At 39.9% G+C, this 26,823-nt stretch overlaps 1 protein-coding gene across 1 annotated transcript in view; it reads right to left on the bottom strand.

The window, feature by feature from the left end:
* Nucleotides 1-10,959, bottom strand: part of tjp1a (tight junction protein 1a) — a 62,697-nt gene extending 51,738 nt beyond the window's left edge. The window contains exon 1 of the mRNA XM_041050948.1: nt 10,906-10,959. Within this exon, the coding sequence (XP_040906882.1) occupies nt 10,906-10,920 (15 nt within the window). The 5' untranslated portion in view covers nt 10,921-10,959. The remainder of the gene's footprint in view (nt 1-10,905) is intronic.
* Nucleotides 10,960-26,823: the final 15,864 nt, after the last annotated feature.

Genomic DNA, 26,823 nt, shown 5'->3' with positions numbered 1-26,823 from the left:
TGGCCTTACCGACTGGCTGACCAACAGACCAATATTGCCATCCCTAGAGTCAGGCCACTAGCATATACTCTTGTTGTGCTTTTGTGACCTAAAAAGATGAACGGTTATTTTGTAGTCATAAAGCGACTGCAATTAATTTCAAGTATATCAAAGGATACACAGCTCTGGAATGGCACTTAGTAATAAAGAAATTGAATGGAAACAAACAGATTTTCACATAAAGTAATTTTTAACTATTAAGTTATTAAGTTAATGCTCCTGCTCTTGTGTTTTTTTTGTGTTCTTCCCCAATTCATTCACAACCACAGAAGAGCAGTTATCCTGTGTGAGAATAGTCTGGAGGTGTTGTAATTTGGAGAGACAGTTCCTCTTAGCTCTTGTGATGAAGAAAAAAGTTTTTGGAGTTCTAAATTAACCACGGAGGGTCTTCAGTCACTGATAGTGAACCAGGCTACTTTTAAACTTCTGAAGACATTTACTCCAAGAGGCAGCCTGTGATCAACCAACCAAAAAAATCTCCCATTTTCATCTTTCCCTGCTTCTCTCTTGCTCTTTCTCTTCTCAACAGACAAGGACTGCTGAGCCTTTTATAGCCACAGAGCAGAGACTATGCTGCAGTGAACCTGGTTGAACTCTGCTCCTTAGCAGTATCTCAAGTAGCTTAACAAGTAATGGCCCAAGCTGCAGAGCACGATAGCAGGTCTACTTGAAATTCCAACACTTTCCAACTTCTGTGATTATTTCACAGTAAACAGGCTGTTATGATTTTCCTCCCCTGAGCCAACCTGAATACTGAATGTCGAATCTCTATTTTTGTTTAGCGAGCACCCATTAACTCAGTATACTGTGTAAATTTGATGGGGGAAAGAACTAGCTTGTTACGTCATGCCTTCCATCCACGTGACGACCCCATTGTTTACTGCAGAATGAGACTGTAAATTAAAAATATTGCAAATCCCAAGGTACAATCACACTGCACTCAGCTCAATCTAGTGCGTGTGTGCGAGTGTGTGTGCGCTTTGCCAGTAAATACTTGATGAAAAACAATTCAGCCTTTTCCCTTCATTGTTGCGATAGCATAGCAGACAATGCAACTGTATGTAACTTCAAGCAGCATTTTGTTACTGCCCAGTCTTATTTGTTTGTAAAGATAAATGTATTACACTGTGTCTGTGCTGTGCAAGTGTGTCCTACAGCTCATGACGCAGAGACAAAATACAGACTGTTCTCTGATGTTTCATATCACACTGTATGGCTAATCAAGGTAATGATACACTTTCTTAGACTGATAACAAAAATCTAGCGAAAACTACAAAGAAAACAATTTTAATTACAAAAAAAGAAAGAAAGAAAATCACCATGAAATAAAGAAAATAGGGATTTTCAGTTGTAAAGACAAGAGGGGAAAAATCTGTTGTTATAACAGAGATGTGTTAAATAACTTGTACCCAGGCTACACCTATATGCGATTTTTATCATACAATTACACAAAGGTGCACTAAGTGACAGATGGGAGCATGAAAATATTTTGCTGACATGTTAACATGCCGGGTTCCTGCACCAAACAAGCAATTCAGCAATGTGGGAAAAAGAGTGAGAATAAGTAAAGCAGACTTGAATTTAAGGCAAAATATTTTTAACTCATTCATTTAAGTGCTGCTTCTGAAGTAGCAAGAATGATGTGTAATGTGAAATATAATGGGATTTCTCTGGGTTCTTTGGAAACAGCAATGTCAAGTTAAAATAATATGACTTTAATTCAAATCACCGAGCATAAACAATGCTGTTGTGGTGTTTTCATTAAGGACTGATGGTTGTACAGTGTTCGTCACTGCCTCCCTATAATCAGATGAGCAATGCTCAGCTGGATTTGTAAAACACATGAGCTTAAGGGTCAAAAAAAAATAAAAAAAGAGAGAGATCACATTCAAGCAAGTCAAAAGATGGAAAATTGCTTGTGGGGAACGAAGGGAGCTGTGACGAAAAAGTGCAAAAAAGTGGAAAAAATCTGTGCCAACAACAGCCTGACCATACAAATCCACTCACATAATCAGATACTCATAATCACACGTTAAATAGCATTCAAAGGACAAGTGCAAGTAGTATTATAATCTACAAGGGCTGGATAAGATAACTCTATACCCTGAATGATTACAAAATATAGAACAATAGGCAAATGAATTTAATCTCTGATTTGTGTGGCTCTATATACAGTTAGGAAAGACACAGGAGAGAAAGGACAGTACCTTATGTAGGTGGCAATGCAGTGCTTGATGTACATATCAGTGAAAGCCTCACCTCACAGATATGTAGAGTAAATACACTTGAAAAAAAATTTTTTGTTACTAATAACAAGCACACCCTAAAAGCACCACAGCTGCATTGCTGTAGATATGCCTGGGAAACGGTGAAACAGTCTGCAAAAACTTGAATGGCTGATGAAGTCTTAATTATGGACGATGTTCATCCAGTGCTCCACTTCAAGGAGAATGAACCTTTTTAAAAGAAAAGAACTTGCTTCATCAGTTTATGTCATCTGTCAGTGAATTGCTTTTATTACAATGCATAGCTTTGTCTAGCATGGCTGAAATGAAGAATATTAGCCTTTTCTCAACTTGCTGCAAAAGTAACCTCAAGCAGACCAATCATTATTCTTGCAGTATCCAGGTAGTCCATGTATGTGCTCTTGTTAAATAGTTGAAGAGGTGCATGTCGGCTATTCTCTAAGTACGTGGCTTAGGAAACAGTGAAGTAGAGGTAATGAGGTACTGCAACACCTCATGCATAAAAGTCGGCCTTAAGGCCTCACCTGGTACAACTCAGAAAAACAGAACACTGACACTGGTAGCAGAGACACATTATCAGGCACACATTAGGCAGCAAAACAGAAATATACAGCAATTTTGCTGCACTGTTACTTCTAACAGGTTTATATGTCACCTCAGACAGAGTAAGAGAGGGTGCAATAAAGGCAGCAGTTAAACTGTCTGGAAGCACTTACAGTAAATGTCCACCTTAGGCCGTAATAACAGAGCAGAAACACAATCTATACAAGTTCACTGATGAAACCTTAAAGCTTATCTTCTTAATCGCAATGAATCACAACCTCACTTGGTAATCCATAGTTGTGGACATAAATAGAAAAACAGCGCAGTCAGAAAGTATTAAGACAGTGAGATTGATTTCAGCACGATGGTTTACAATAAAACCATAACTACAGGGTTAAAGTCCTGACTCTCGGCTTTGAGGGTGGTTACATCCACATCAGATGAATTTTAAGCTGGATTGAGGATTGTTGTGTTAGGCTTTAAAAAGTCCTTGGTGGCATTGTCTATATCATGTATTTGAAAGAATATTGTCCTGCTGCATTGTCTCATATTTAGGGACTGTCTAAACATGGCTGTGAATTCTACAGTGTTCAGTCAGTGTTGCTGATACTCACCATTCAGACTGTGATTGCTGTTTAATTACAAATCCAGTGAGCCGAAACAATGAGTATAGCTGAAACAATGAAAAACACATCACTGTCCTAGTACTTTCGAACTGCACTGCAGGCCACAGAGGTGAGATTAAACCAGAGAAGGACGTCAGCTTTGTCATTGTGCAAGTGCTAACATGCCAACGTGTGAAAAGCCGAGCATGGTGTGAATCTACAGCTTAATAAATAGGCAATAGACACAAGGGCTCCAAAGCTGCCCCACTTACAGTGAGAGGCAGAATTATGTCTTGGTAAGTCCAACAGCTGCAGCTCAAGTTACAGTGTCGACAGCAAGCAGCAGGCACTAAAATGCCATTTGACACATACTGTAAGTGGCATGTAATTGATTTTTAAGGAAGAGTAAAGATTTACAAGTCTAATACAGACAGCAACTGCAGATTTCAGGCTGCCACGCTCTGGGAACACAATTAACTTCCGTCAGGGTAAAGATTTATTTTGAAGGGGCCCAACAGCACAGCTGCAATCTCATCCGATGTTGCTTGGGCCAACTCTAAAGCGATTTGAAAATGCCCCTTAGCTTCAAATTGTGTTCAGTCTAATTTCTATTAATGGCAAAATTTTCAAATTGTCTTTTAAAAGTTAATCAGCCAAATAATAAAGAAAAACTCAAATCCTGTTCTTTTAAACTGGTTTAACTGAAGAGTAAGAGTTATTTTACCTCTGTCCACACCAAGCACCACTTAGGGGCGTAGTCAGGTGTATTTTTTTTTTTTGTACCACTTACAATGATGTCATGGTGTCCCAGAGTACACTTCTACATCACTGCAGAAAAGTGTGAAGTTAAGTCAAAACAAGCTCCATAAATAGTCACTGGCAAGCAGCCTTGTTTACATTACCGCCATGATGTGGTAAAGAGTTTGAAAGGACAGATGATTTTGACAAATATGCCTTGTTGCCAGCTTGGTGTTTTTAAACAGGCTGCACAATTAAAATTACAATGTTTATTCTCTTCACTTAGAATCTCTGTGGTCATTTATTTTGCATTTGAATGTAACATCAATAATGCACACTTTGTTTTGTAATAAAATATGAGTATTACCACTGACCTTTTGAACTGAAAGCAGGGAGAACAATATGTGTTTTCAAATTCAGTGCTGCGGACATGGTTTCAGACATAAAAAGCTACTGAAGCAGATCTCAAGTTTAGAGAAGAAAGGGCTCATTCCACTTTCCCACTTTGTTCTGATTGTAATTCTCTTCTGCTTGTGTCTGAGACTTAACTGCAATCATCTTTTTACCTGGAGAGAAATCTGCAGGTTCATGGAGAGGTATGTATGTGTGTATATATGATGTCAAAGGGAGACAATGTCACTATGATAAACAATGACATTCTCCATTCACGTAAAGCTGCAACAAACAGTCTCTGAGGAGGCCGGTTTCAGTGTTTGTGCGTGCGGATGTTAAGGATGTTAAGGAAATTCACGTAATAAACCTTTTACTGTGTACTGTTAGTGTGAATGTTGACTCGTTTACACGGTTTAACTGTTTCACATGATTTGCCTTAACTCTTCATGAGGTGAAAGAAAGAAAAGAAGTCCTATAAAGTTACACCACGTGATCTCCACTGTTTCCAGTGTAAACACTGCAGTTACAACAACCGTATGGTCTGACGTGGTGTCTATCCAACAACACATGTAATGATATTTAGAACCATAATGACCAACAGTCTGGTACGACTGTGGGTGATGTGTTTGTTCATTATCTTACATTTAATATAGGATATGTGAGTGAAACTGGCATTAGCCTTGACGTAATGAACATGTCGATCTTCTCTCTTGATAACAAGGACAAACAGTGTTTCAAACTGTTCTCATTAAAATCAAGGCTGCAGAAAAGTAACAAACTGGTTTGAATGCATTTTGTTCTGATATTGCCACTTGTAATCACAAGAGCAGATACAGAGTTGTAAAGTAGCAGAAACAGCACACTCAGTCTTTTTTCTCAGTGATAAATGTTTGTGCAGAGAGAGAATAATCCCATGTGAGCGTTCATGTTTTTGAATGTGACAGCGTCTCAGACCTCAATAGAACAGCTAAAATTAGACATCTGTACAATATTACTGTAAACAGATTTTCATATAAGGCTGGAACAAAAGATTATTTCCATTATTAATGACTGCCAACTAGTGTCTTGATCAATCAAGTAATTGTTTATTCTATGAGATGTCAAATAATGAAAACTGCCCATCACAGCGCATAAGCCCAAGCTGGCATCTTCAGATGTCTTGCATTGTCCAATCAGTTCAGTCCAAAATTCCAAAATATTCAGTTTACATCATATCATACAAAGAAAAGCAACACATTTCCATGGTTGAGAAACTGGAACTGATGAATGCTTGGGGTTTTTTTTGGTGGAAACAATGTCTTAAACAATTAATCAAAATGGTGCAGATTAATTTTCTGTTGATCAATAGCCTCTTCAATTAAATGTTTCAGCTCTATTAGAATATTTGGCACACTGTAATGGTTCAGAGCAGGTCCAAACACGCAAAAAAAAAACATGTAAAATCTGAATAGCTTCAGTACAAAATAACAGTTTACATCCTCTGCAGAACAAAACTGTGGCAGGCACATCAGTGCGGTTTGTCTCTGACACTAAAGTGACAACACAAAATGATGAAGAGAGGAAAGGAAAGGAAAGGAAAGAAAAAAAATAAAAAAGTAATAGTAAACAGGGGAACTGCAAGGGAGAGCAGAGCAGAAGATGGGAGATAAATGATGGAGAGGCGAAACGGGTAAAAGAGAAAGGTAAAGGGATTAAAGGGGGGAGAAAGGAGTGCAGCGGGAAAAGGAGGTGCCAGCTTGGAAGAAAAAAGAGGGAGCATAGTGTAATTTAAAAAGTAAAAGTTGATGGGATGAGAGAAAAGGGAGAGTGGTGGGAAAAGGAAAGAGAGCCCAGCAAAGACAAGAGAGAACAGTAGATGAGATAACAGAAAGAAGGATTGAGCTAAACTACACTACACTGTATCGCAAAGTTGTGACAAATGAGGGAATGTTTCAAGTCCAGTGAACTCAGCGTTGGCCTGAATACGGGACGTGCATCTCACCCCCCCATCCCTGTCAGTGACTCTTCCCATGGTACTGCCTGTTACTGCTACATTCCAGCAGTATGAAGCTGCTTGCACCAGTCAAAGGAGTGGAAACAGCAGGAGCTTCGAGAGAAACAGGCCCTGGCACTCTATACCCCACAAGAGGCACGAGAACAGTTCCAGGCGAGACGTGCCAGTCAGACAAAAACCGTAATTCTGTAAAATCAATTGAATTAACTCCACATTTACTGCTGTGCAATAAATGTGATTTAATGGTTGAGTGATAATGAGGTAAACTGATTTCTAATGACTGTTGTAATCTGTATCGACAGACAACATCAGAGATGAAATCAGTGAAGGGTCAGGCGGTGAAAACCTTTGTGCTCTCTCTGTATTCAACTGAGTTTTTGAAATGCTGCAGTAGATTGAGAAAATAAGAAGCAAACTTAACTGCTTGTTGTGTACTCAGTTATCTTATCGAAACATGTCTCTTCAGTGTGAGTTTCAGTAGGTAGACAAAGTGCATGCAGCTGGAGCTGTGTTAAAAATACACAGATATACGTGTGTTTGCAAAGCGTTTTGAATCAAGACTATTCAATTCTCATTATCTTTTCTCATCTGAGTTAAAAAGAAACACAAGAAACATTGATGAAACAATGGAGCCACTTAACCCTTTCGGGCTCAAGTTTATGACATCACATGCTCCTCCAATGAAATCACAACCCTACAACAGGAAATGATGTTTTGTTTTTGGTAGAATGGAAGGAGGAGAAGCGTTTGGAGGACGGGAACGAGACCCAGCCAGCCAGAGAGAGGCGGATGGAGACACGGCAGCCACAGGGGCCGCTTCAAGCCTGGTGGTGATGAGATGCGATGGGACCCGACCCTGCAGAAACCCCAGCCAGTGTGTTAGCTTACTAATCCTCTTGCCGTCCAGTGCCAGGATCCAGACTCATCAGCTTTGGTGTTCTCTTGTCAGACTCATTTTTATAACGTCCCACTGGTCAATTCTAACCACTAATGCCCAACACAACGGCCCCTAATGCCAAGTGATTATGGAGTGCTGTTTTAGCACATTTGTCGCCTGAAAAGAAAGAAAGGGCCACAAGGCAGTGGGCTGGCTCCCTGCTCAAAGGACCAGCCTGATGAACTCAGCATAAAGGGAGCGGACCTAAAAGCCAGTCTAAGCCACCTCTCTCGGGGTGGGCACTGTGGGGCCTGTGCTGGGTCAGGACTGAGCTGGGTGGTGGGCAGGGATTTACAGTGCCCTATTCTACAGCATATAGACAGTTCCTGTGAGCTCATACGTGAGGCCAGACAGAATGTGTACATCCTAACCCTTCCTGCATGCCAGGCGGAGAGATGGAAGGGTGCAGGTTTGATTTTAAAGCTGGTGGGAACACAACGGTAAATGAAGGGAATCAAGAAATGATTATGGGATTGTTCGTAAACAAGGCAGATTTACTTGCTGTAAACTGGCACCAAAGGGGTTAAAGGTGGATGGAGTAATACATGTACAAAAATATCATGGCTGCAACTTATAGTTACTTTTGTTATGGATTATTTTCTTGATTAATCACTTGGTCTACAAAATCTCTGTGAATATTTATAAAATTGTGTACTTTATTAACCTTAAATATAAAAAATACATAGTGCCATATCAAAGTGTTAAAAATGCTATGAGTTACGTCCTCCCATTACCCACACTTACAATACAATGACCCAATGATAGCACAGAGAAGTTGCAATGAAATCAAATCAAATTAATAGGACTCCATACATTTGTCTTTGATTATAACTATCATAGATTGGATATTGAGATCAAGTTCAGTATTTTTATATTTATATATATTTTTTTATTTATATTCAGCCAGATGAAATAGAATCTTAAGTTAGAGCAAGGATGAGTGATGAGGTGATGTTGAGCAACTCATGCTCCCTCTGTACTTGTCCAGAACACATGACAGTGTGGATGGGATCCAACCAAAATAAAACTCTTTTAGCCTTGAGATTACAAGACAAAACAGAGGTAGGGATATTCACTGTTCGGATTGTCTCTTTTTTTAGCTGATAACAGTCTAATAAAAGCAAAAATGAAAAATAAAATTGACTAAACAGAGAACAGATAAATTAAATGCAGAGTAAGTGTGTTGTGTTTGCCGGTGCTGCACCACCACCAGGGAACACAGCTTTGTGTAGAGATGTTATCTGCCTCTGTTTACCTACTGCTCTCGTATCACCTGGGGCCCCACTCAGTTGGACTAGTGCCACTGGCCTAACCATGTGACATGTACAGTAAACAACATATGGAAGCAGCACTGATGGGACAACACCAGGGCAACACAGAGTAAGAAATTAAAAAAAAAAAAAAAAAACACTTTAATGCTGCACTACTGTTCCAGTCATGTTTATTCCAAGCAGACAAGCGAGCTCACTTCTGCTATCAGTGATATTACAGGTTTTATACACTGCTAAGCCGAGCCAGCTGAAGAAGCCTGGCTTATTCAGATATGATTACACTTATCATAGCAATGTTGAAAACCATAGAGAAACACTGGTTTGCTGCAGTTAGGTCCAAAGAGCAAGAAATGTAGAGATAACTGCAAATTCACATTTCCAATCCTATAAAAGTGGACACATTAAAGATAAATTATTCTTCAACAACATCAAATTAATGTTGAAATAAATAATTATTTTTAAAAAAAAGCCATATGAACATACATCTCGAACTTTTACTTTTAATAATTCTGTTATTGACTTTGATTGGAAACCTAATGGTCTAATTGCTGTCCATCCCCTGTGTGCAACTAATGGAACACACATATCTTTAATTACAGAGGGAACATTATGCAGGCCACAGCTACAAGGCTGTGATTAGTTCTGTTGTCATGCTGTTAAACAGTGTCTAATATGCAAGAGCAGCATTCCCGCGGGAAGGTCAGACTGTATGACACACTTGGACTCTGCAGAACAACAGCATTGTATATACCAGAAAGGATCTGAATCACAGCAGTTAACCCTGGATAGAGATATAAACATAAAAATATATTTTAAAAGTCTGTGGCACGCTGGCTATAGTATTGTCATGTGATTTCTATGATTAATTTTAAGCTATTCTTGTTTAGTTGTAAGTTCTATTCAGTACAATGTAATCCACTTTGAAGAAAACTGTTACTGCAGTTAATATTCAGGTGTCTCAAAAAGTCTTGATATGTTTCGTGGTAAGCCTTGTCTCAAATCTACGACAGGAATAGTAAAAGGATGAAAATAATCCCCTTTGTATTTATATATAAGCTACACAACATTATGCATGGACAAGATTAAATGGATTTCACACTGAAATCCCTTCATCGGAAGAAACACTCAACAGCAGGCATTACATAGAAGCTTTATGGGACTTAACTATGAGAAAAACTGGCCATTATGCATTATCTTTATGCTAAGTGATGCATTTTTTCTGCATTAGAAAAACTGTGAATACCAGTAGCAAAAGTCCAACATGAAACCATTAGGTTAAAGCTTGCTAGAGGACATTCATATTTGGATTAATGACAGTTAAATTATGCTTTTTTTTCTGCATCTTCTCTATTCTATTTAGGGGGCAGCGGGTAGCCACAGCGCAGGGCCTGGGATCCAACTCCAGTTCAGTACAATACATAACATGCATGTCTTTGAGTTGAAAGGAATCTATAACGTCCCCAAGAAACACATACAAACATGGAAGACCATAAAACAGAACACAACACAGAAAGATGTTTGAATCCAGGATCTTCTTGCTGTGAGTCAACATTTCTAACCAACCAGTGAGTCATCAAAGCTCTGAAGCCTCATTGCTGCCAGTGGTCAAAAGGCATTTTAAAATTAAGATTCATAAATTCTCTTACCAACTTTTCTACACCTCTAAAATTTATGAAACAGTAAATTTCAGAAAACGTTTTGGTTTTATCTCACCACCCTGGAATTTTTTTTGCGTCACCAAAGCCCACAATACAGTTACGACTGTAAGATCATGCAAATCGACACACAAAATACTAGCTTAACATCAACACGCTGAGTTAAATTTACTTCACACAGTTCAAATACACTAACAGTCGCCCTTGTCATACTTACAGAGCACAGAGTGATCAACAAAAACGAAATATCCTTTGCCTGCAGTAAACATCCAGCTTCAAAAAACATCTCCTGTCATCTTTCTCCAGAAGACTAAACATTTAGATATGATTAGCATGAATTAAACATATTAACATCACACGCTAACAAATAATATATCAAGCTGGTAAAATAAAACCACTCTGCTAAACTGTAACCTTCCAAAAATGGCACTCGGTTAGCTCTGTGCTCATCATACATTATCAAACCGTCTCTCACGTTCACTCACCACACATGCGTGCATATGCCTGCACACGGTCTGACTCCAGCTATGGTTAACCCAGAGGGATGCTTTTGCCCGCGTATGTGTCCCTCCGCATGCACGAGCAGTATGCAAGTCAGAGCATTTGCCTGTGTGAGTGGATGCAGGGTGATCCTCAGCAGCACACACTGTGGACTGAGAGCAGAGCCAACCTGGTGTGACATCTGTGAAGGCCGTGAGATAATCTACATGACACTGCCACTGATAGCAGTGGAGATATTGATTTAAAAAGCAGCAGCTCTAAAATTAGATTCCTATGTGTTCTGATCGGGCCAGAGGCATGGACCTCTGTGGTAATATGAGCCCATGTGCCGAGCTGAGTGTAGTGATCAAAGCTTTGATGATGGAAGCTCCTACAACTCCAGCAGTCCTGACTAAAGTCAACCTAACAACGGTGGGGCCCTCTGGCCTGACCTCCTGTTCCCTTCCTCCCTCCATTCTCTCTCCCTGTGATAACAGAGACATTCCTGAGCTCGTTCCCTGCCTCGCCGCAGGCCTCTCCCTTAATTCCAGAGGAGTGTGTGGAATGTTGGACTGGAGAGCCGAGCAGCCAGGGGCAAACAGACGAGAGGAAATGAACAACATTAATAAACTCAGGTCTGTTATGGCTCCTGGTGCTTGAAGCACCTGGGTGCCCACAGCAGGATGGACCGGCACATGTGCATGCGAACACACTCTCATACACAAACACACAAGCAAGGAGAACATCTGCCATACAATGTGCAAATCTGGAGCAAGCCTGTCCATATGTAGCTGTGTAGTTGGATTAACTATGTAAGAGAATCAGATGGCTGGATTATGGGAAATGATGGGATCTTTTGAACATGCAGATTAGACAGATCAGATCAATGTACTGCTTAGGATCCCAGCAACAAAATGTCGAAGAACTCAGCAAGACAGAGAAAAAACACTGTGCTTTATGAGAACATTTTACTTAGCAATTCATAAAAATGGTGTTTAATCTTTTTCTGTGATATATGATCTGTCTAAAGATGTGCAGTACTATTACCATGATGCTAGATGCATCATGAAGTTGTAGAAGCACTGCTTTGCCTCTACTATTACTCTGATCTATAGCTTAAGCCACTCAAACAGAAAATCAGCAAAATGAGCAAATTCCAGAAAGTCAGAGCCTGGTTCATGAGAGTCTGGCTAATTTCCCCTTGACAACTAAAAGGTGTGTTTGTGTAAGACAGAAAGAGAAACAGAGAGAGGCAGAGCAGATAGAAATGTGAAGCCATTACAGGCCAGGTGAGCACAGCACATGGGCGAATAAAATGAGAAGATAAACCAAGAGAAGATCAAAGGAACAAAGGAAGAGATTTGGCAAATGTTATAATCTCAAAAAAAGAGGGGAACACTCTGTTCTGAGCCTTACAGTCAGAGGCAGAGTGATGGGCTGGAAAAAAAAGACGAAGGGTGATATACGGCACTGCAGCGGAGTCTGACTCGGAGCATAAATTTCCACCACTCCTCCGTGCTTCTGAAAATCAATTCTCTCCATTGGTTGCTGCTTTATTTATGGGTCACCATTAGGGATAAACCATCAGCAGCTGAGATGACTGAGTTGCTGTTACAGAAGCAGAGGTGGAGCTTGGTGGGGCAGAAGGGGTGTCACCAATACATCCAGCTGTCTCAAATGAGCAACGACATTTGGGGCTGCAAGCTTAAACTGTAACTCTTGCAAGCATGTAGGCTATTAATCATCAACCTGGGACAAACACTAAATTAAAATTTCCTCACAGCCTAAAACTGTTTACACTATTTCCACTTTCATCTTCAAGTCTGTGACCATTTGATTTGGTGTTGGGGGAGGGTGGGGGGTTGACAAAAGCAGGTGATGTTTCCCCATCCAACCAGTTTTGCTCCTGACAAAGCCAATGGCTATCAGTGTGTGTGTTTATATGTGTGCCTATGTACACAAATGTGTGTCTGGCTGCAAGTCTGTCTGACAAGAATGTAGCTCTTCACACAGAGAAGACAGGATCAAAAGCGACAACGTCACAGAGATGTCACGTTCGCTGCGACTGCACCAAACAGAGGGGTTTGTAGTACTGTGACCTTCTCCGGCAACCACTCGACACGTCTCCCTCTCTGCCCAGTTTCCCTTCCACCGCGACATCCCTCTCACTGTTATTCCTGCCCACCTGCTTGGCTTCTCGTCTGCCTGTCTGTCTGCCAGCCTGCTTCAGGACTAAGGAGGCCGGTCAGTTTTATTAAAAGAAAACAAGCAGGAGAAATAAGGGATACAGGTATATGAGGACAGTTAATCTGCTGGCAATGTCACTGAGGCTCTCGGGGAGCTTCGATTGAGAATAAGCCAGAAATATAGATGCTGTCTGAGGGTGCCCCGCTGAACAGGGCTCCTCTGACAAAGCTCTTTAGTCAAACTGGGGTTGGGATTCTGAAAAAATACCACCTTTATTCTTTGCAGCCCAACTGAACTGCTAGCTTATACAGATGGCACCAGGCAGACTACATTCAATGCTCAAAAGAGGCAACAGAAAAGTAGAAAAGGGATTTGATTCACAGGCAATAGAACAGAATAGAAAGGGGTAGGGAATTGTTTTTGTCAGTCTCGGAGTGTTCTGGCAGGCTCCAAGAAAAGGCGCTGACCCATAGATGACAAAATCCCTATCACCTGACTGATCAGTCATCCCCCGCTGCTATTCTCTCTGCCCCCTCTCTCATTTTTAATGAAATATCTGCAGCTAAGACTTGACACCACCTCATAAATGTGAGCAGCCGTGCCGGGAAGTTCATATCTCCCTATTCTGTTTCATCAACAAGAACAAGAACAAAACATCAGAACATTTTGTACTCGTTGTCCACGCAGACTTCTTCAGCTGCTCCCTGAGCAAACATCTCTTACACTTTGATTTCAAGGGGCCATGCTGATGTTTGGCTCCAAAGCTAATGTTCAGAATCAAACCAACCACAGCTGCTCATTTTAATGCTAAAAACTGACTGTTGACTGAATTACTTCACATCAGCCAGTAGATAAAATTTATGATGTTGTTGAATTGCTAGTCTGGCAAATATTTGCCAAAACCCCTAAAGTGCAGATGATTGTGTTGCCATCTCTCTCTTTTTTCATCCTCTGTTTCTCTGATGCTCCACAGCTCTGCCACTCTGCTTGGCAGTGAGATCCCCAGTGGGCTTTTCTGGAATGTCGATTTCAGTTAATTAAATTTTCTGGCATCTGCTTTGCCCATGAAGTCACAGGCAGCCACAATAGTAGAGGCATCTGCAGAAGATCTGTCATAAGTTTTACTGTGAAATAGTGAATGGTGAATAGAGATATACTGTATATACTTAGCCCACATATGAAATTATTGAGGTTGCTTACATGGAACTCAGAGACTGTAGACATTTACTAATCCATCAAAAGGAAGAAATCCACCTTCTTTGGACTCAAGATTGATGGAAACGCAGCTGACAACGAGTCTGCTTTTATCTATCGGACTCTTCTTTACCATCCACTGTCTTTGTCTTTCTCCATATGTGAACATCAGCTCACAAATGGCTTACATATGTCAAAGATATGAAAAGTGTTTAAGCGTGTATAGACACGTGTGTGACATATGAAATATATCTACTTATGCTGAAGAGCAAAACCATCCCCTCCAGTTCAGACAGTTAAAATGGAGACCGGTGCTGAGGAGGTCAGTGGTCTGCTCGTTGGCTGTGTTAAGTTGGTTAGTGGTGAAACTCTGCCCTCTGCAGGATCAAGGCTCTCATTGACCTGGTTTTTAGACAGGTTGACTGGGGAAGAGCTTCAGTGCTCTATTAATCCTTTCAGTGTAGCTAAAGCACTATTAGTGGCCACACAGGTGTACTGCACAGTAGCGTTGGAGTAAATAGTTTCGGTCCACTGTAAGTCCCTCATTTAGCATTTATAAGCAGTAAGCATTTAATAAATTGTTTATATGGCACTTAAATGTAATTCTAGTAGTTTTAAGTGTTTATTCACGTATTTGACAACAACCGTAACACCTCCTGTGGGTGCACATAAGTGGAGGCTATGAACAGATAATAAGACCAGACAGATAATATAGTAAAACATAGTAATAGTAATATAATAAAATATGTCTAAATAACATTATACTAACATTAATATCTAATGTTTCTATACTGCCTATAAATGCTGAATGGGGGGTTAAGAGGTAAAATGTTAACAGTGTTATTTAAGTTCATGAGCCAAACAAGAAACTATAAGCCTAATAATATATGTGTGTGTGTGTGTGTGTGTGTGTGTGTGTGTGTGTGTGTGTATACACATATATAAAAGGTAAATACATGTATTCAATTTCATGCCTGTTTAAACATGTGTATCATAAATCTGCAGCCACTTTTTAGCTTGATGTGACCTTTAACCCTAAAGGCCCCTGAGATCAGCTTGTGTCCCTGTGCTGTGACAGTCAGTCAGCAAAAGATGCTGACTCATTTTCCTCAAAGAAACACACAAACACACTCACACACACACACACTTTCCTATCTTCACATGCACTCACTTGAATGCTGATTAATCAGTTGCCAATTTATTATCATCTGCAGACCTTAAGCGTATCTTTGGGCAAAATCTTGTCCTCCACAAAATGATGGATCATTTATCCATCATTCGAGTAGTGGCAGCAAAAGAGAACACAGCTTCACTCTCTGTCCTGTATACAGTATGTAATTCCACAGAATGTCATGCCAAAGCACAGACATCTCAGCTGAGGTCTTTAAGACAAAACTGCATCAAATGTACGTCATATGTGTCGTAAACGGATGTGTCAGAGATTAGTGATTAGGGGATAAATGAAAAATCATTCATAGAGGTAAAAAAAAAAAAAGCAAAATAAAGCAATTGATGTCATAAACTATCTGAACTAAAATAACTGGTCAGTTTGGGAAAATAGGTCCCATCCCATTTACTCAGCAGCGGCACAGGCCATCTCTGCCTTGTTTAATGGACTTGGGCGGAGGGGCCATCAAAACTGTGAGCAGAGTACATCCCTCAGCAGGTAGCATCCTGAAATAGCAACCTTGATCCTAATGGTGCACAGCACAGCCCCTGGCTTCTGATGAATCCATCCTGAGAGCCCCCCCTGTCCCCGAGCAAGCAGTCCTCTTGAGGCATGCACACACAAAAGCAGACACACACACAGACACACACACATGCAGTGACGGACAGAAAGACACACACACACACATATCTCCATGCACCCGTCGGCTCTGATTAACCCATTTCCTCTTCTTTTTTTTTTTTTTTCATCACTTGCTTTACTCTTCTCTGCAGACAGACGCCACAATGCCAGGTTGCAGGTTGGCATCATGACTTCCCCCGGGGGCATCTCACTTTACAAAGTTTCACATTTCTGGTGGTCAATTTAGTTGAGAGGGAAAATAAAAGTCATGAAATGAGAGCCCCTAGAGGTGCCCCGATGGAGGGAAAGGTTAGAGACACAGAGATGTTTCTGTATACCTGCAGCACTGAAGAGACTAACGTTGTTGAAAGAGGGCAAGAGACAGGTGATAAAATGAAGTGAAGGGACAAAGGTGACACTAAAGTCTGCACTTTCACTGATATGATAAAGACATCAGATAAGTAGCAGGTATATTCTGTTTAAAAACTGATCATATTTCAAGACCTACAACAAGATGACAACATTTCTTCAGCTCATCACAGTAAACACTTTTAACATATTCGCTAATATGTCATTTATATGTAAGGTATTTTATAGGTGTGCACAGTTACAGGTTTTTCTGTATATAGCTCAGAAACGTTCACTGTTTCTGAGAATCTGTTTAGCTGTGGGACGTGCAACCTGTTTGTGTGAGATTCAAAATAAGGCAGAACAGATTTCATTTATATCTTCCTTTGTCATTTTATGCAGGCATTTTTATGTATTAGGTATAAAGATCCTGTATTTTCATGTTGTGCAATTAATAGTTGAAACCTTGCTTTCTAAATGAACCTAACACTTAAACTGCTTATGATGCTTTCCTTTGCGTCACTTCTCTGTGCTAATATAAATGATGAACTGACTGACCTTTAATAGTGAGACACACCATCAACTGTCTTTCACAAACACAGTATTAATCATCCTGATGATCTTAAATGTGGTAAACTGAGAAGATACGATTTAGTGTTTTATGTAGAGTTGCTACAATTACACAATTAATTGATTAGTCTGTCAATAGGCAACTATTTTATTAGTCATCTTTTTAAGCAAAGGTGCCAAATGTTTGCTGCTTCCAGCTTCTCAAATGTGAGCCTTGTAAGGACAAGCTTGAATATTTTTAGCTTTGGATTGTTGGTCCAACAAAACAGGAAATCTGAAAATGTTACATTAGGCAGTTGGAAATTCTAACATATTTTTCACAATTTTCTGACATTTCATGGACAAAGCAATTAACTGACTGGCAGAGAAAATGACCTATAGATGAATCAATACTGACAATAATCGTTAGTTGCAGCCATTAAACATATGATCATTATATGGTGGTTAAATAGCAAATATTCTGTGTGTTATATAACAGTCATCCTTGATGCCAAGATAGCTGGCAGTTTGAGGTAAGCATCAATGGAGGAGCAGAAAATAAGCTCCCTTCACAAGCTACAACAAAAAGACTTTTCACCAACTGAATCACTAAAATCAAATAAATAAATAAACAAAAAACCTCTTGATATAACTGCCCACTTCAGACTGGGTTCTCTCTGCGCTCACTCAACGTGAAAACTGCCCATTCACATTACTTTAACCTATGTGCATTATCACCCTAACCTCCCAAACCCAGGGCAAAGCAATTGTGTTGCCATGGAAACAGGGGAGAGGGCCGAGAATCCATCCCATCTCGTTAGACGAGGCTGCTGCTGCTGCTGCCACGTGGTGCGAGATGAACGTCGAAGTCATAAATTAACCCAATCTTCTCTTTCATAATCCAACACATCTTATGCACGAGCCATCGACTGCATGTTCACAACTGACACGAAAGGGTTTCCATCGCAGTGCACGAACCACAGCCAAGAAATGAGATTTAAAAAAATGAAAATACAACAAGCCAACGCTCTTACAGAAAATGGAGAGTTGTAATGCCATTTTGCTTAATTTAACTCAAGACTACAAGGTGTTGTGATTGCTTTTAAGTGTGATAAATTATTCACAGCAAAACATTTCAGCACTGAGACTGGAAATGGAGCTGGGACCAACGCGGGGACGCATGTGAAAGCAAAGCTAAAAATTACATCAAAACACCAGAGCTACAGAAGGTCATTGAGGACACCGTCAGTCAGTGAGGCTTAAAATGACTACTAAGTGTTTAATAAGAGAATTACATTTAATTTCATTAATAAGAGAATTACGTGTTGTCATTACTAAATGAATGTTCATCTAGCACATGCGCCTCGAATAGAGTTAGTGGAAACACTGGCATGCCACAGGAAGGCAACACAGGGCTACAGTGTGTGACACTGAGAGCGCTGTCATGTCAGCTGGTCTGATTTGATCAATAAAATTAATTCTGCTCCTCCGCTGAGTAAACATCGCAGGGCAACTACAGTGCTTAATGTTATTTATTCAGTATTGACAGATACCTGCGTGGTGGTGAGCAAAAATGACTATTAATATACTGTAAACAAACACGTGAACGAAGAGCATGAAGGCGAGAACAATAGGTCATCTTTAACCAGCTGTAGCACATTAAATCAATACTACAGAGCAGGGGTGGGGTGGGGCCGAGCTTGTGGTCATGTGAGCGAAACGACGCCAATACTTCTACTTTTCTTCAATCAATATGTCATTCATCATTCAACTCTCTTTTAATTTTCCGCCTTTCCATCACTCCTTGTTGCTCCCCTCCTTTCTTTACTCATCTTCCTTGTGCCCTTTAGTAGTTCCTCCATGCCTCCTCTCTGCCCTCCTCCATCCTGCTCCTCTTCTGTCCCCATTCGAGAAATGCTGACCTGCAGACTCCCTAATGCGACCAATCAATATCACACAGAGGACAGCAGACCGCCGGACATACTAATATGAAGATAGACTTCCTGCAATGTATTCAGCCAGGCATCCCCTCAGCCACTTCTTCAAAGATCTCATACACACGGCACAAGCATACACACCCTGCAAACCGAGAGTGACTGATTAATTTAATCTAATTTCATGTGAAGTGTTCCATATGACCCTGTGTTAAATAAGGCCCCTCACTCACAGGCTGCTGCTGTGGATGCCATAGATCATCACTTCATCTATCTATAGAACCAACATTGATCCTGCCTGCCCTTCCTGTTTGACATTACAGATGCATAGTGCCACGGGACGAGCTAACATGAGGGGCAGGGAGCAAGTCATTATGCAGAGGACTCCATGTATTTAAACTGCTAATGAATCACTCCGATCAAAATCAAAGCTATAGGGAATCTGAAAGCTACAGCCTATAGATTTGCTGCTGGTTAATGGCGAACGCAATTAATGAGAGGCTTCACTGGCTGTCCCGGATGGCAGGCATGAACCCAAAGGCTGCAGAAGTGATCAAACACTATGAGCTGAAAAAGTAACTTAAACTGACAAGTGAAAAGCACACAGAGGAATGTCAACAGAGGTGTCAACCATGGCCTTTATTTTGCTTTTCTGTTCCTGTACTTTTCTGCAACTTTATAAATTTGATTTTTTTTATATTCATTACTTTTGCTGTTATTATCATCATCATTATAGCAGTATTAGTGCTCAGAGACAGAAGAAATATAAAGCTCATAATATTTAATACTGTTCTACATAAACGAGGTAAACATGCCCCTGCCAGTATGTTAACAGCGTTTCTTTTCAAATGAAGCATATTCCTATGATTTATCATGCTGTGTAAATAAAAATGACTCCATTATAATTTAATATATGCAGATATGTAACCTCCCATTCCCATCACACACACATCATTCTCATTGTAGTAGTATGACAACACTGACTTGATGTATTTTTTCCTACTTTGATGTTTTTTTTTTCCAACACCATTCAACATTGATGTCATTATCAAATCAATACAAAAGACATACATACAGTACCAAATACAATATGCTTGGCTTTGAATTTATGTACATCGCTGTCTATAACAAATGTATTGGAGCTGCCCCTAGAGGACAGTATGGACAGAGAAGATCTCAGTTAGATATTACCTGCTGACTCCATGTGCAGCTTTCTTTTTATTGAATCATATATCTATATTATAGCCATAGTCTTACTCTGTGCGGGTGTATATGTGTCTGTTTGCGTGTGTCCAGAACAGTAATAAAAAAGACTGCTGTAAAAGTTCAGGCTCATACACAACACATGCATTTTCATGCTCATCTAATGCAGTATTATAACTTAAATGGCATCAAATACAGAGACTAACTTCTTTACCGGCATCTGTGATGTCTGTTGAATTTCAAGGATGATTTTTTTTATGTACACATATAAATACATATGAAAGGCTTGTTGGCCCCTAAAGAAGTAGCAGGTGAACCGATAAAACTTCAACTTCAACCTTCAACTACACATTCAGCAGCTTTTGGCTGATGTCTGGTGTTAATTTCCCACACTGATGACGAATATGATGATGATCCCAGAGGCTTAGCTCTACTGTAGGTTTAATAATTTGTTGAAAAACTGTTGCTGCTGTAACGTCACATCCGGTCCAAACACACACGCAAAGGTACAGCCACAGCACAGGCAAACACACGTAATCACAGAGGCTGCAGACTATTTCCAGTGGCCTGTTTCAACTCAGGTAAGATAAACGACTTGCATGTGGAATGCAATTTTGTCCTGTTGTCTCTTGAGAACAAGAGATGAAGAGAGTGAGTTACAAGGTGTCTGTGGAGCCTCCTGTCTATCCAGGGAAAATATATTCATCTAATCGGAACATCCTGCACCCTGCTGTCAAACCATTCTCTCATCCCTCATACGGCCCATCCATGTCATAACCTCCACTCCTCCCTCACTTTCATCACTCTGTTTTGTAATCTCTCCTTTCCACTCTCTCTGTCAGGCAATGTTTGAGTGTTTGCCATGTCTGCTCTGCACCCATAAGCCTAACAGAGAACCAAGAGGTCTGCCTCACCACTGAGTACACGATAAAGTATGTTCAGAGTCAACAGGCACCGTCTACAAAACAGACTTTTCCACACAAGGTTTGAATGGACACGTGTGAGACAATTAAATCTAACTATTTTCTCCACTTGAGCTCTGCTTTTGGCGCTGACTACTTGCTTGCTTGGATTTTTCTCCTTTGTTTTATCATCAAGAACGTCTCTATGCCTGCTTTCGCTCAAACGAATAATGGGCATCAACACACATTTTTTTGCCAGTGGACATTCACCTGTAGAAATCTCAGAGACTACACTATCAGTTAAATAGAGCGGATTTTACTGAGGTCGATTCTGTTGATACAAAGAGGCTTTTTATTCTGAATTCAACCAATTAGCAAGGTGTGGTCACATTAAAAAAACACTATCAGCATGTTTTTGTTTTTATCTCTGCTGAAGAACTGATTAGGACACAGTTTTTTTTCCTTTCCCCTTTCATCTAGTTTCATTTTCCCTACTTCCAAGGTCTTCAGCTATAAATGTACACATGCCTGCTTATCTATATCTATATCTATATCTATATTTATTTATTTATTTATTTTGGCAGACACTGTAAATACACAGATGTACAGTATATCTGTTTGACTACATATATAGAATACTACTGGTGACAGGGTGCATGCACCTCTAGAGGCAGATATAAATATGTGTGCAAATAAATCTACTGTATAAACAGAGGGAGATACACGTCTATATATTAAATTTATTTTTATCATCATCTGGGTGATGGAGTAAGTGGGAGGAGGGTTTTGAAGACTGGGTTGGGGGATGGGATGAGTTGGGGAATGAGTGAGAGAAATGCTCTGCAAATGCGATTACAGCATGATGCGATACAGTGTTTCACCGTGCCTATGTGGTATATTCAAGTGTACTGTTATGCATCCACCTATGCAAAAACTCAACACAAAAATAACTGTCAAAAAAGAGGAATGAATTAAGATGAAGATGGTAAAACTCTCAGTTTTCTTTTTGACAGTTAACTTCCATTTACACTGTACAGTGCTAACATGAGAGGGATACCGAATTAGCATCAAAGACGTGTGATCACAGTAATGCCTGAAGAGTAAAATAAGAAACCGCAGGGCTCTGGGTTCACCAGGAAAACAACAGCATCAGCTGTTTGTTGAAATGCTTTAAAGGAGCTAAGTTTAAATTTCCTGACTGTGAATCCAGTGCAATACATAGCTATATCAAGATACAAAGCTGTAGAGGGCTGCTGGCCTCCATACACAGCTCCCTCACCCGGGTTGTTAGGTCATGAGGGGGAGGATGAGGGTGAAATTAAAGCTTTTGTTTATTTAAGTTTGTACCAGCCGAAATCCAAACACACATTCCTTACTTTGATATTGCTCTCCTAGCTACCTGGAAGTCTTTAATAAATATAGTTGCTAGAATTAAACCAAACCTGAAATATGTAGGTGGCAGATCTTAAAATACACTTCTGAATTGCTTTTGAAACAGCAAACCAAGTCTTTGGAGGGTACCGAGAAATCACCTACTACTCTTTTCCTCACTTTTAATGGTCCTCGGCTCCATAAGCTGAGAAATTTTACATTATTTGGACAGACGAGGAAATGAGAGGGAGAGGAAAGTTGAGGCCACGGTGCAGCAAGATCTATCAGAAATCAAACCAGAGCCCAGCGATCTCACCAAAACAGTGTGTACTTTCCGCTCAAGGACTTTGCATATCAGGTCACACTTCACACTTTAAAGCAGCACACACTCATACACACACATTTATCTAGCATCTGACGTTGTTGAAAGGAATCAATCCTTTGCTGCACAGTGAAGTGCACATTGGCAGCTACTTTGCATTAGAAGACAAATAGAAGAGAGGAGTTCTCGGTCTGTATTGAATAAATAATAGCTGAAATCCCAGGTGAGTTCATCCAGTTTAACCACAGACTTTTCAGATTCTCTTCTCTACAGCCTTCACAGGGCTGTTTTTATCACACAAAAATAGCTGCAAGTGAAAGAAAGGAAACACTGCATTATGAAGTAGATCATTTCTTCCATCTATTATTCATGCTTGCGACTTACACTCATGGACATCTTGTGATGGTCCACAGCAAGGCACGAGAATGGAAGCCAATCTATTTGTGTAACACGCTACGAGCAGCAGATGCAGTTGCATGGAGTGAGAGTTCAGTGAGATGAAATGGATACCAAAGCCTGTTTGTTTTTTTTCAGTCTGCATTTTCAATATTCTTGATGCAAAACAAGAACGCTTGACAGGCACATACAAACTCTGACCTCAGCTGAATATAGCACAGGATAAAACATGTTGCATATGGACCGAGATTTATTTTCTGTATGTAATGTTTTAGTCTGGAGAGAGAGAAAGGCTGAATAGATTGTAAAAAGGAGCGAGGTTTACTTCTGAAGGAATTCTAAGGTTCTCTTGAGGCTGCGTTTGAACACTATCCTTGCTGATGGATGGTCTTTAAAGATAAAACTGTGAAGCATCACTATGACTCTTGTCTACAGTGATGCCTTTCTGCAGCATTCACTTTAGAGACAGACAGATTAAGAAATGTAAGGCTTGTGCCAGAGCAAGTAAAAGCTAAAGAGGCTGTGAGATAGATTTCCTTGATCGTTTAAGTCTGAAGTGCCAAAAATCATATGTTATTTTCTTCTATGGTAAAACGTTGAATAGAATCTATATTGAAACCACAGTGTAACAACTGAGTTTTGTTGTCTCGGCTGTTTTGTGGTTAATGTGCTTTGACAGTGGCTGTGATCAAGTGTCCCACTAAGTTTCAACAGTGAGTTGGCATGAACAATACCAGGACCCTAAAACTGAAGCAGCTAAACTGTAATTGACATGACAGAATGTCTTCTGTGAAAAAGGCCTATTTGCATAGCTGCATGGTGTTGTCTGTACTATTTACACTTAACCAAAAATAGTTTTGTTGAGCAGGAAACCCCACTCTGTACAAAATTTGTGTTTGAATAAATTAAGAATGAGCTGTATTGCTTTACTGTTAGAAAAAAAGAGAAACAGAGTGGTGAGTGTTTCTGTAGATCACCTCATGTCACTTTAAGAGACGTAGCTCAGTAGTTATACTGTGTAAATGACAGACAGCTTGTGAACAGAGTTGTCTAAATATCCTATAAAAGTCTAAGCACATCATAACATTGCAGCTGGTCTTTAACAGCAGATTGTCTTTATTACCATAACTAGTTGTTACCAATCATATAACATCAAATATGAATATCATGATCATATTTGAATATTGTTGAGTAATGACAGGTTCAGTAAAAAGTAAATATAAGATCTTTATAAAGCTGAGCTAAATTCATACTTTTTCTTTAAAAGAAAAATTGCCATGTTTGACTGACCAGTTTGAAAAAAACAAAACACTCAGAAAGACCTCTGAGTCTTTCTGTTGTGGATTTCTCTATTACATTAAGTTAAAGTTTAGCTTGGAAAACAAAAAAACATCATAAGGACTGACGTGTGATGGACTGACAGTGCTGGTAACATAAGCTAACAACCCCACCACTGTCATTATATATTTATATTATAAAAAAAGAACTCCTGACAGCTGCACAGAAATAAGCGACATTGTCAGACTGTGAGAAAAGTTTAGAAAAAAAAAGTACAAAAAAGTAAAAACAGAAATCTCTATTTCACTTTGCAACTTTGGCAGAAAATCATGTTCATGCAGGAGCCCATCACGTATAGAAAAGAGCTGATTGGGAAAATGTGTTTTCAGGGTCTTCAGCATTGCAGTGTGTAGACCACTACACAACTACCAGCCTGGAATTTAACATACAGGAAATAAACACAATTGAAATCACAATGTAAGTCATGAAAATGACAATTAGATGTTTACCTCAAATTGCTCAGCCCTATTTTTACCCCAGTAACAGAGCTGCTATAGTTAGACAATATATCTCCCCGTCGACCCAAAGAGCTCCATGAGTGCTACAAGTTTTTGTTTTTGTAGATGACATAACACCAAAGCCACATCTAACTTTCATTCACCATCTGCCCCTGCAGCTCCACTACAACCCACCACACTGCTCTTACTTCAGTCACGTTTGAAAAGGTGAGAGAGAAAAAAAAAAAAAAAACAGAGAAAAAACTCTGATTTAGGCCAGAGGGCTCACAGCCAAGTATTATGCAGCAGAACACTCAAGGTTGTTTTAAAAATCTATGAGATATTTTCGCCTCCGTCTCAAAATTAGAAACTGACAGGAAACTTCATGCCAGCAGTCAATCAAACTGACAAACTCAGCCAAACAGACGCAGATGTGTGTGTGTGTGTGTGTTGCATCATTCAGGTTGGCGGGGCTGTGCTGAACACATCCCTGGTTGTCACCCCCACCCTGCGACTTCCGCTGTCCACCTTCAACCCTCCTTCACATCAATAATAGATTAACTTGTTTGAACTGCAAATGCTGCCTCTCTTAAACGTAATCATAACGAGTCCCTCTCCTGCTCTGACGACAGGCCGGCTGCTGTGCAGGGGAAGAATAATGACCCCTTACACAGACACACCACGCAACTCCCAATTAAGGCCAGCTAAAATACTGAACACCCAACGAGCACACACACTTAAACACACACGCATACACACTGCAGACTGTTAACATGGAGAGGAAGGATGGGGGTGGATGAGGAAACATCACACTGTGAACATTTATTAAAGGAGACATCTACAGAGGGTCAAGACATAAAGAAAGCAGTCGGGGGGAGAAAGACACATTCAGTAGTGCTGTGCAGGAGAGAGATTTATCTGTTTCTGAGTGTCCACCACGGTCCCATGCCACAAAAAAAAAAAAAAAAAAAAACAGCCTTACCAAGCATGCATTAGTAGAAGGTTGGCATGCTTTTACATCATAAACCGTTGGTTGCTTTCCCAAAAGCCACATCACTCATAAGCAAACACACATAGGTACACACACACAAGCACACGCACACACACAAGTACGCATGAGTTGACCGGAGGAGAGCGTGGGCCAAACGCAGTTCTCAGCTCAATGGACAATCCCAGAGTTAGTAAGGGTTTTTAGGTCCAAGCAGCTTACCCAATCATTTATCAGATTAATACTTTTCATGAGAATAAACCAGTCATAGAGAGAGACATATGGAATGTGTTAAACTGTGCTCATCTGAAAACCAAAGAAATATTGCATAACCAGAGGTCATCCTGTGTGTGCATGTGCGTGTGTATTAGTGCAGTAGCTTGTGCAAATCTGAATGGAACCATTAGGATGAAAAAAAAAATGTGTCTGGACTTCTTGGACATTTATTCTCCCTTGAAATCACAGTAACTGTAATTTTGTAAATGTAATCGCAGCTTATATTTAATGCAGGACTATAAAGGACACTGCTTTTTACCTCTCTCTGTTTCCATAATGAGATGACACAAAAACTAGAAAGAAGAAATTACAGTTTTTGTTTTTGATAATTGAATAATCGTTTGGTCATTTTTTTTACAAATACCAAACTTTTAGTAGTTTCCATTTCTCAAATGTGAAGGATTTAGTGCTTTTTTGTTGTAATACATGACAATAAGATGAATAACTTTGGGTTTTGGACTGTCGGTTGAATAAAATTCAAAAAAGTCACCTTGGAGTGTGGGAAATTGTATCAGACATTTTTCTACTACATTTTATAGACAAAAACTATAAATCAATTAATCAAGAAAGTAATCGGCCGATTAATTAATAATGAAAATAGTTGTTAGTTGAAGCCTTAGTATCTTGCACTCAGTTTTCCCTCCGTTGTGTGTACGTGAAGTTGTGAGTGAGCCTTACATTGGAGTCGA

The sequence above is a fragment of the Toxotes jaculatrix genome, chromosome 1 (genome assembly GCF_017976425.1).
Source record: "Toxotes jaculatrix isolate fToxJac2 chromosome 1, fToxJac2.pri, whole genome shotgun sequence".
In the NCBI taxonomy this organism is placed as follows: domain Eukaryota; kingdom Metazoa; phylum Chordata; class Actinopteri; family Toxotidae; genus Toxotes; species Toxotes jaculatrix.
The sequence above is the reverse complement of the archived record's forward strand: the minus strand, read 5'-3'. Positions and strand labels throughout refer to the sequence as shown.